This window comes from Pygoscelis adeliae, unplaced genomic scaffold, assembly GCF_000699105.1.
Source record: "Pygoscelis adeliae isolate BGI_AS28 unplaced genomic scaffold, ASM69910v1 Scaffold75, whole genome shotgun sequence".
NCBI lineage: Eukaryota > Metazoa > Chordata > Aves > Sphenisciformes > Spheniscidae > Pygoscelis > Pygoscelis adeliae.
Genome location: NW_008824772.1, coordinates 3,481,156 through 3,492,151, shown reverse-complemented (window position 1 = coordinate 3,492,151; position 10,996 = coordinate 3,481,156). Strand labels below are relative to the sequence as shown.

At 37.3% G+C, this 10,996-nt stretch overlaps 2 protein-coding genes across 2 annotated transcripts in view; one reads left to right on the top strand and one right to left on the bottom strand.

Moving 5' to 3' along the window:
- LOC103916746 (cytochrome c oxidase assembly protein COX11, mitochondrial) overlaps positions 1 to 762 on the bottom strand; it is a 5,457-nt gene extending 4,695 nt beyond the window's left edge. The window contains exon 1 of the mRNA XM_009323798.1: positions 724 to 762. Coding sequence (XP_009322073.1) covers positions 724 to 762 — 39 coding nt within the window. The remainder of the gene's footprint in view (positions 1 to 723) is intronic.
- A 756-nt stretch (positions 763 to 1,518) lies between these two features.
- Positions 1,519 to 10,996, top strand: part of STXBP4 (syntaxin binding protein 4) — a 71,568-nt gene continuing 62,090 nt past the window's right edge. Inside the window, exons 1-4 of the mRNA XM_009323718.1 lie at positions 1,519 to 1,611; positions 8,980 to 9,053; positions 9,244 to 9,339; positions 10,325 to 10,394. Coding sequence (XP_009321993.1) covers positions 1,574 to 1,611; positions 8,980 to 9,053; positions 9,244 to 9,339; positions 10,325 to 10,394 — 278 coding nt within the window. The 5' untranslated portion in view covers positions 1,519 to 1,573. The remainder of the gene's footprint in view (positions 1,612 to 8,979; positions 9,054 to 9,243; positions 9,340 to 10,324; positions 10,395 to 10,996) is intronic.

The following is a 10,996-nucleotide window of genomic DNA, read 5'->3' as shown; positions in this document are numbered from 1 at the left end:
CCGTCCCCCTGTCCTCCTGCAGGTCCCCCTGTTGTGTGGACGCTGACACCGATTGTTACCTCTGCCGGCGGGGCTTTGGTTCATGGTTGGTTTCCTCTCTTTGTGTACGGGTTTGTCTTCGTTTAGTCACAAATATTGACACGTCGCAAAGTGATTGAGCGCTGTGTGTGAACTGTAAAACAGCAGTAGCTTCGGGACGGGGGGGTCAGACAAACTCACACACACAGTCTCTTCCCACGCCCTGTAGCGAACTTCCCTGTAGCAGCGCTTGCGTTTGCTGCTTCAGGGCGCTGCTCTGCTCTGGTGCTGGCGCCAGCAGCGCCAGTCGCGCAGTGACTTCGGCAGCTCCCGGTACCGCTTCGTTTTTGCGTTTAGTTGCATTGAACGAGGGAATGATAAAGCCCCGAGTGAAGCAGTATTGTGGCCTTTCCTCTGTATTTAGATGGCGTCATTTTTGATCCTTTAGCGAGAGATCTGAAAACATTTACTGCAGGAAAATTTGTGGCATTCCAAAGAGAATTTAACTTCTTTTTTTTTTCATGCAGAAATATATAACCTGATGAATTGGTCAGTGTAGTTTTGTGGAGGCTGGCACTAGGGAGCCTCCTTTATTTTAGCCCTCCTTATTTTAGCCCAGGTTTGTAGCATGTCACCGGTGCCGCCGGGGTCTGTTGCCATCTTTTGCCTGTGCGTTGTTCGGGGAGTTCCTTGTCCCCCTTGTACCGTGGCTTCGGAGAAACGTCTTTCCTGGTTCGTGGCCATGTGAGGGTTTAGCCATACAGCTCATGAAGAAGACTTGCTACTGATACAAACGGGTATTTTTGCATTAGGGCTTTTGCGGTAATTTTTCAAATGATTGTAGCTCAGTACATTTAGGATTGTATTTCTTGTCGACCTGTCCTATGCGCTAATAAAAATACAAGGTGAATTACAAAAAAACCTGTAATTTTTTGCTACACTAGCGTTACGTAACCCGGTTTTGCATGCGTGTTGGCCTACGTCTTGCATACTTCATGTGAGAATTCCGTAGGCACTGAATTCTAGACAGTAAGTTAAAAAAATGTGAGCAGACAAGACATACAAAACACCCTATGTTCAAAACAACATTCCCTCCCCAAGTAACCATTGCTGGAAAAAAATGAGATTGTTTTTGTCTTTAGCAGTTATGTTGTTTTATCCTGGAATTATCTCGGTTACTTCATTTTTTAGAAGATTTTAATCACAGGGGGTTCTGGTTTGCCCTAATTCCTACCTCGTAAATTAAGAGGAAGTTAGGGTATCGGATGTTTTGGTACATTATACAGCAGAGTCTGAGTTGTTAACTGCTTACTGTTTTCCTTTTCAGCAATGAAATGTATCTGTTTTGTCATGAAAGTTCTCTTTTCCCACTTGATTTCAGCTAGTCAGCGATAAATAAGAATTGTTGTCAGTGTCTGAAAATAAACGTAGCCATGTAAATTTCAAACAGTGGTTTCTCCTTTTTTACAGCAATTATTATCTCTGTTACGAGCCAGTGCTTCATGTGTCAGAATTCTTCATTTTGAACTTTTGTTAAAATAGCGCACCTAAGAAGATGTCCAGTACAGATCCCCTAACAAATACAGATAAAAAGTAAGTATTTCCCCCCCCCTCCCCCCACAGGAATACAACAATTACTGGATCGTAATATGAAAATTCGTGCAGTTTCATTAGTAGGATTTTGTTTTGATGAAGTCTTAAAGAAAAATAACTTTGATATTGAAACAGTCTGAAGCAACATCTTAGAAAAGCTAATACCAACAGCAGTGAATTTACACATAAAGGGAAGAAATAGCTCTTAAGCTTTTCATGAAGTTAATCAGCACTTGGGTTGGACTGGTTCTGTAGAGAGAAAACCCTGCATAGGAATTCCTTAATGCTTCTGCAACTATGAAAACGTACGTGTAAGGTATATAGCAAATTACTTCCTTGTACATACAGGGTAACTGCAGTCACATAAGACACTGTACGGAGTTTACGTATTATAATGAATTACTTTTCCAGAATACTATGTCTGCACGCCTTTAATGTTTTATATGTAGTGCTTTGGAACCATCTTGTTTTTACCAATGCCGTGGGATATATAATGATAATTCTGTTCATTCTATAAACTGTAATGTTATCCACTGAAAAGTTGGATCAGATTCTAAATGGCAAACTTGGATTCAGTCATGATTGAAAATCGTAACTGCAGACCCTTCCCAAACTGCTAAGTAACCATGCCAACGCTGTCATCAAAACCATAATTAAAAACAGGCACAGACAGCTCTTGCTGGGCCATCGTGTTTGCTGTGCTTGTGCAATAGAATCGAGCAAATAGTGTTCAAAAGTGTTGTCAAACAATTTAGCATAGTTTTTGAATTATGCCACTTCATAAATAACTTGATTTTTTTTTTAAAACAAATCCACAAAACATTAAAAAAATTAACTTGCTTTTTACTGGGATCTGAAGAAGCAAACGCTCTGCTTGTCCGATGGAAATACAGGGTATGTAGCACAAAGATACATCTTTAAAACAGCTATGGCTTGCTAGTTTCATGTGGAAGTTATGTTACATGGACAGTTACTGGATCACTGTATTCCAAAGGCAATTTTTTACGTAGGAGGTGAACATGAAAGGTGCATATAACTGCACTTCAGCTACATGATGATGGAAGACTATAATTTTCTATAGTTTTTTTTTTTTATCCTGGGAGACAGTATCAATGCACAATGCTTCAAGAATGTACTTGGTTATATGTTAATTGAGGTTTACCTAAACTTTAAATAATGCCCTTCTTTTCTACGCAAGGGATTTGGCCTCAAACCATTCATGCTTCTCCACAGTTACAGCATTGCTCAAGCTTTTTTTTCATGTTTAACAGTAGCCATATAATGACATATGTTTTCTTTTACTCTTTACGACCTAATCAGCAAAATGTTTTTTGAATAAGTAGTGGGTTTGGATAGATCAGAAGTAAGTGTTTGTTCATCCTATATGGTAGAGCGTTCTCTTGGCTGTGGTCCTTAGTGTCATAATAAACTTCTACCTTTTAGGGTTCGTGAGCCTGAAAGGCTGCAGTTGCATAATTGACTTGTATAGGATTTTTGTGAAAGACCTTTGTTTTATTTATAACAAAAAGATCTTGTGAATCTTGCTTCCGAAGATTCTGCAAATCTTTTTGTCATCTGCTAAATTATCCTGTAATCCATCTCAGTTGCTAAAGCATTACAAAACTTCCTTTGGGAAAGGCGAGTCATCATTAATAATGTTGCCAGAATGGAATAGTTTACTAGCTGTTTGAAAAAGAATCTTTGTTTGCTGCACAAAATAACAAATGATGTCTCTTGAAAATTTAGTCTTACTTATTGATATTGGGTTTTATGGGGTTTTAAATTGTTACAGTGCTCCTAGATCTTTCTGGAAGTAAAAAGTAATTTGTGTTCCCCTGAGTATGTTCTTGAAAGGCAGGGAACTTGCAAAGGAAGCAATAATACCATTTTTCTGTATGAGTGCTTTAGAAACATTAAAAGCAGCGCAGCAGCAGAATTTTAATTAAAGAGGGATAGAAGCCTTGGGGATGAGTTCGGGAAGCTGAACAGTGCATAGTTTACTTTGAAGAAGGGATGGGGGAGCCGTTGTTTGAACAAGTGATGTATTACCGATAGTAACTAACAAAAAGAGGTGGGAGCAATAAGAAACTTAATACTACTTTATATCTGCTTAAATTGTTGGTAAGTTTGTCGTGCCTGGTTTAATAAAAATCATTTTTGCTTTTTAATAACGGAAACGCGTAGCCTTGAGTCACACTTTTACTGGGGGGGTGTGGGGGTGTGTGTGTTTCTATTGCAGAAAACGTGACACCGGATACAAACCATATTGGTCTGAGTGATTTGTTTTGACAAATGTCCCTGATACTGATACCACAAATTGAACTCCACTGGTGTTAAGAACAGTGACAATTTTGTTGGAGACTGGCTATTGGTATTTTATCTTCTGTAACCTTGCCTGGAGCAAATCTAATTGATAGGATGCTTAAAATACCGGTCGCTTTTCTTCCATCGGATTGTAATGCCAGTAACGCCAGCAGAAACTGATTGAGAAAAGACTACAAGGGGCCAAATTTTCATCGCTGAATGGATGTGAGCAGTCCAAATGGTGCCAGTGGAGCTCTTCCCATTTCGGGAGCTGGGAAGGCTGCTTTATGTTCCCGCTTTCATCACTGATCCGCTCCTTAATCTGTGGTGGGGCACTTCACCCTTCTGCCCCTCTTGTGTGTGTAGATCGCAGGCTCTAGGGACTGACCTCAGGGTATGTGAAGGCTACGGTAGCATGTTGCCCGTAAGCACAAAGATCCTTTCCCCAGAACAATTACATGCTAATGAAGCCACAGTCACTACAACTTAGAAAAAAGAAAAGGTGCATGAGAGGAGCATATGCATTCCTCGCATAGCCAGGCTGTCCTGCTGTGCAGCTCTAGACGCTGACAGATGCTGTCTCATCACAGGGTTACTCCCTGCTTTAGAGAGGATTCACCTTTCTACTTAAACACAGCCCTCAGCGAACACAGGATATTTAGTTTTCATTTTAAACCGTCGTCTTTTTAAGATCTTTTAGAAAGAGGGGAAGTAATAGGAGTGCATCTGAGCGCATCTTCTGATGCAACCTGGAAGAAAATAGGAGTTAACCAAACTGATGTCAGGTGCTCAGATCTTCTGAAAATACGCATATCTCTGCAAGACGAAGCCTCGTATCAGAAGAGTCTTACCTCGGGAAATAGTGGTGTATTTTTTACTTTTTCAAGTAGATTATTCTCAGTGTAATGATACAAATTCACCATTTTTATTTGCTGTGTCAGCTTCCATTTCTAGAGAAAATATATAACCCAAGTTCTGTGTTAACTTTTGACTATTGTATATTGAAAGACTAAAAAACAAGTTAAAGCATGACACAAGTCAATACTATGATTAAGAATGCACAGTAATGGCATTTGTTTCATTAATGCTTTCAGTCTGTGTGCTTTGTTGGCTTTCCCTTTTGTGTGTGAGTGTACATAATCCAGTCTGCTAGGAAGATTGCTTTAGAAAGGTCATGAGTTATTGCTTTTGACCTTGTTTGGAGGGAACATGTAAATAAATTATTGGAGGAACATGAGTAAATAAGTTTATTTTAATTATTTCACTTGGCTTCTGCTGCTAGATATAGATTGGCAATCACAGTTGTAGTAAATGCAAGTGAATTTTCTCTCCTTTACGTTTTCAGTCTTTAAAGTAGCGATAAATTGCCATTTCAAACAGAAAAAGTAAATGTTACCTCGATAGGTGAATTAGTCCATGTGACGCAGAGGGTTTCAGAGAAGATTAAGTAGGCAGAGACACTTGTCTCGAGCCCTGTCTGTTTGGGTTTTTTTTAGTTAGTAGCAGAAATTGTCCTGCATGTAACCTCTATCCGGCTGAATTGGAAACCTCCGGTGTATTTTGGTTCCTTGTCATTGTCTTTGTTGCTGTACTGAAGAATGTCCTTACTCTCACCAGGAGATGAAGATGAACCAGAGCGTTTTGATGGTCTTTCTCTCTTATACTGGTATGCTTAACCATTAGGTTCTGACGGCATTTTTCTAGTCTGTAATTGGGAAAAGTACAGTAAAGATAATTTAAAAGCTGTAGCAGTTTTCAGCTTCTTTTTCTTTTCATAAGTAGTGGGAGTTTATCATTTAGATTTTTGTTTGTGTCAAGTAATATCTATTTTGTGAGGGAAAGGTATTATTCTTCCATTGATAAATCTAGATAAATATTTGTTTGTGGACATAAATGACTAATAATTCCTCAGGAATGCAGTTCAGAAGAATATCCGGAGTCATATGTTCTGATAAGTCTCTAGCAGATATAAAACATAAAGCTGTTGAACTTCCTTGTGTATGCTGGTAAAAAGTAATAGAAAAAAGTATCAAAGATCTCATTTTAATTGCCTGTGAATTAACACAAAATAATAATTATTACTATAATAATAATAATTGCCTGCGAATAACACAAAATTATACGCACTGAGTCTATTAGCATTCCAGGACATCAGTTGGAGTGTTGAGTTTAATATTTTTTCATAATTTCAGTGTAACAAAGTTCTAGTGTACATTTTGTAGAGTCTTGCTTGTTTATTTCATCTATTGCGTCTCATCGTTTCTTCTCCGTGTGCTAAAAGCTTGGTTACGAGTATTTTAGTATGACTTCTCGAAGAATGAGCAGCGACATCTGATTATTTAATTTGCATCTTTTTCTATAAAGAACATTGAAATTATTTTGTTACTTTTGCCAATCGGTTTAGAAACCTGTGTCCTTATTTATACTGTTGAGCATATTTCTAATGGTTTGGTGGAAGTATTCTAACATTTCATGAATATTAAAAAAACAATAACATGACATAAATGTTGGATGGGCGCTAAATCCAAGACTTTATATAGGGAGACTGCGAAAGCCCTGTATGTTCTAGTAGAACTATGACAAGTAGCTTGACTTGAAGATCCATCTCTAAGTTACACGGGAGAAAAACTAACACCCAAAGCCAGCAAGATGTGATATGCTAAATGAATTCGGGGAATTTGAAGATCCTTGTCTCTACTTTGTATGTGATGAAGTAATTTTAAACTTCACGTATTGGAGGGATTTGGTCTTCAGAGCATAAACACAAGTGAATGCCTTGTAAGGGTGTCAGTCCTTTCTGATTGTAGATGGCAACATCGTGATAATTTCACTGTTTTAGAGATACCTGATTCCTCTCCATTGGGAATTAGTTTGTATATTGTCTGTATCCTCTTTGTCAGAATCCATTTTATGTTAGTTAGGATCTCTTCTGAAAGTACTGCCTGTTACTTCTGGAAGTGTAGACCCTTTGCTGTTAAGTGTTCTGTGCCTAGATTTGACCATATTTCATTATCATTTTATATAGCGATATATAAATAGGTTCTACCATTTCTGGTGAACTCTGTTTTCCTTTGGAAAACTTTAGACTTAAAATATGAGATTTGATCTTTTAAGACTTCACGAAACTAAACTTCTGTGCGAGGTTGAAACAGCATTTGTTCTTGCTTTTTTTATTTTAATGAAAAACTGCGATGTGAAAACCGCCGAGAGCATGGCACAGCAAGAAACAGAACAGTAGGAGCAAAAGGCAAGACAGAAAAAAAAATAATACTTGTTTGCTTGTTTTAAAGATCAGTGTACCTTGCCTAAAATGTCAAAGATGAATGGAGGAACATGGCTAGTATGTTGTCTTTCAGTTTCAAAACAATTTAAATTTGTGGGGAAATTGAAGTGACAGTACTAGGTAGTAATGCAAAATACTCTGCTGTTGTAGTGTAGAAGTAGTTTATCAAAAAAGTTTTGTTAGAGAAATAGCAGACTTAAGGATTTATTCTTCCTTTCGGACTGTGATTAAGTAAAAGCAGTTCGGTTCACTTTTAGCCTTACGAAGTGTGCCTTACGCTCCGTCACGTAGTAGCAAGGTCATGTGCAGTCTTGTCAGTGGCCAAATATGCTAACTAGGTTTCATCATTTCTTTTTAGCCTATGAAAAAAATACTGCAAGAAATGCTAAAGTTGAAGCATAGGCTTCCTGTTTGTTTCTAAAAATCAATTATTAGGTCTGTTCTTATGGCCATCCTTTGTAAAGCAAAGGCTAATTTTGCAAATACTTGGGAGTTCGAGGTTGTGGAACAACTTGTTGCTTTTCAGAGCAAGTGTTTATCCCTTGATAAAAAAAATCCAGTTTTCTTACACAATACCTACGGAAAGAACTAGGGATGTTCTTTAGAAGCTGGATCTTTTGCCTGGTGCTAGAATTTAGGAACATTTGGACCTTCTGGATTTCTCTCTTCCCTCTGGCACGGCATCTTTTAATGACATGTACTCTGGCTTTTGCAGAAATACCCAGTTTCAAGCATGGAGTTCAGGCTGTGTGCTGGATTTGGTTGCGTGGGAGGATTTGGGTCACTATGTCCTCCACTTTGATCTTCTTTCCCCCCCTGCTAATGAATTCTCATTGTTCCATTTCACTTCAACATCATGCTCTAGAAAATGCAACCCATGTAGAACTATATGTAGGTCAGAGCAGAAAAACCTAAGTGGTACTTCTGCTTTTTTCTAGAAGGGACCTGGTGAGTCTTCTCCAAAAATGGTACAGTGGGAGGACAAAGGAGCTATGATACAACTTGGATTTTTTCATAATAATTCACCTAAATGAAAATAATAAATGGTAAAGGATAATTTGATCTATAGGAATTCTTAACAGCTTGCATTCTCAGAGCAGTATGCTGGTCAAGTTTCTAATGGAACTGTAAATTTAGGTTTCAAAACTCTAATTTTACTTTGTATTCTTACTTAATTCTTTACCGTTATCAACTGCCTCCAACATACTCATCTGCCTTTAGACGATTTCAGGTGCCATCCCGGTATCTTGCCTAGGAGTGGGAGGGTACACAGGGGAGCAGGCAATAGAGTTTGGAGAGAAGCCTTTTTTAAAATGGAGAAAGAAAATGATGTTGAGTGAAGAAATGAGGGACTGTAAGGAAAAGATTATGTTCATAAATAACCACAAAGTTACATGTTAGATTTCCTAGGAAATATTCTTGTATACACTCTCTTAGCTGTGGTTTTGTTTTAATATTCATTACCTGATCTAAGACATTATGATGTGTTTTTCTTGCCTAAATGCTAAGCTGGACCAGGTTGTGGGATTTTGTTTCTATTTAATGCTACGTATACTTAATTTTACCTTACCATCGTACATTTGTTATGAGGAGATTGATTTTTCATTGGAGGGAAGGGGTGGCACAGAGGTATCAAACAATATAAAGTTGTCTGTTATAGAGGACTGGTTTTGGTTTGTATTAGAGATAAAAACATGGTCACTGTAATTTCTTCTATATTAACATAGCTCTACATACGTTTCTGTAATTAGAGATTTAATGACTTTTCTTTTATTCCTTAGGACTATTATGGGCCCTCATGGAATCAATCGAGCTGTCCACCGCATTTCTTTTTCTGATTGTCAAAATGGATTAGGTAATTAGATTGCACATTCCGTTGATTCAGAGTAAACCAAATCTAAAAGCAGCTGGTGAGGTTTTCCAGTTCACACTGTCATCAGTAGAAGTTTAATTTATCTGGCTTTTATGGATTTGACTGTAAATCCATTTAGCACAGTAGGTGGAATAACCAATTTCTTACTTGTTTTCTTTTGTTTTTTCTGCAGGAGTTAAAATCATTGGAGGTTATCGGGCACAAACAGCAGAAGATTATGGGATTTTCATAAAAAGAATTCTACCCGGAGGGGTTGCTGCTGTAGATAGTAATTTTAATTTCTTTCTTACAAATATGCTGCATATAAAAAGCTGTCAGAAGAAGTCTTCTTTGTTTTACTTTGTGGATAAGGATATTTAAAATAGCATGGTTTAGTCAGGATTCATGATGTTGTGACTTACTTTAAGATAGAGAAATGAAGCTTGGACCCTTTATGGGAAAAGATTTTAATATTCTCAGTTCTTGAAAATGTGTTCAAATCTAGATATGGCTGGGGTGCAAGCAATTGGCAATCTTTCAACACTGCTAAATTTAAGTGTTGAGATGCTGAACCTCTTTATTTGTAAGGCGTAAGAGTGGTGTTTCCTTTACAGAACCAGTTTTAATGAGTTCCGATCTTTTTTTTTTTTTTAATATTGTAAGTGGTGGTTTAGATGTTCAGTGTGGAAAGAACAAATTATACTAGGTAGAGGTTGCAGTAATAAAGTTACAGAATATACTTCTGTCCTAGGTCTCTATATGAGGTTTTTTGAGATTCCATCTGGTCTTGTGCAGAATGATCATTTAAAATAATCTAAATCTACTTCAAAAGTGATAGTACCTAAACTTGATATTTGCAGAAGGTTAAAAATAGAATTGGTTCTAAAAAATCTTGTTAGAAGTCTTCATTAATGTATAAAACACTAATGTATTTATACGTGGTAACTTACATGTTTGTTAAAAGCGAAATTCAGCTGAAAGTTAATTCCACAACTATGAAGTGTAAATTCCAGTCCCACAAGTATTTGTGCTATGTGTAAATAATACAAATAGCTAAGTAACGCTTATTTTTAGTGGTTATTCTGTGGTTAATAAGACTGATTGATAGTTATTAATCTTATGACAATAGTCTAGCTTAATTAGGATCAGAACCTAATCTGCTAAAAGTCATAAGGTTGTTTATTGCATTAGATCACATAAAACTGAAAGAAAAAGCCCAGTTTTATTACAGTGATAAAATACATTCACTGTTTTCCTGTTGATTTCATTACTAGGCCGTTTGCTCACTGGCGACCTAATTTTGGATGTCAATGGAGAAAACTTAATTGGAGTAACCAATGAAAGGTATGTTTGTACTGATTGCTAATTATTTGAAGTTGGAAAATTGTGGGGGGGGGGGGGTGGACATTATCGACCATTGATTAAAAGAGCACAACTCCACTGAGGTCCTTGGAGTTCAACTGGCAATTCATTTATCCTACAAATCTAATTCAGCAAAACTATCGTGGAAAAGTGGCAGGACTTTATATGCTTTTATAATGACAGAATAAGCTAGCTTCTTAATTATATAGATTATAGGATGTATGTGAAAATAGCATTAAAACATATTAAGTTGTTAAAATATTTTTATAACTATCTGTTGGTTCAATACCAGTGAATGTAAATGATGCAGCTGACAAGTGTCATTGTAATGGGACAACAACAGAGAAATTGTGTAGAAAAATCTGTAGAATATGTTGGATGGTTTCTGTAGCTGGATCACCAGAGATCAATGCAGCGTAGTGTTGGAGACGTAGATTTAAAATTCAAGGAAAAATTACAGTATATATTGCTGAGGAAAATGCTGAGCAGTGAAGCATACCTGAGCGGTAGTTTTTCTCTGGTGTGGGCTGTTAATCCTGAAGGAGGTCCAGGAAGGCGGTAGGATGGACGAAGGAGGGATGGGG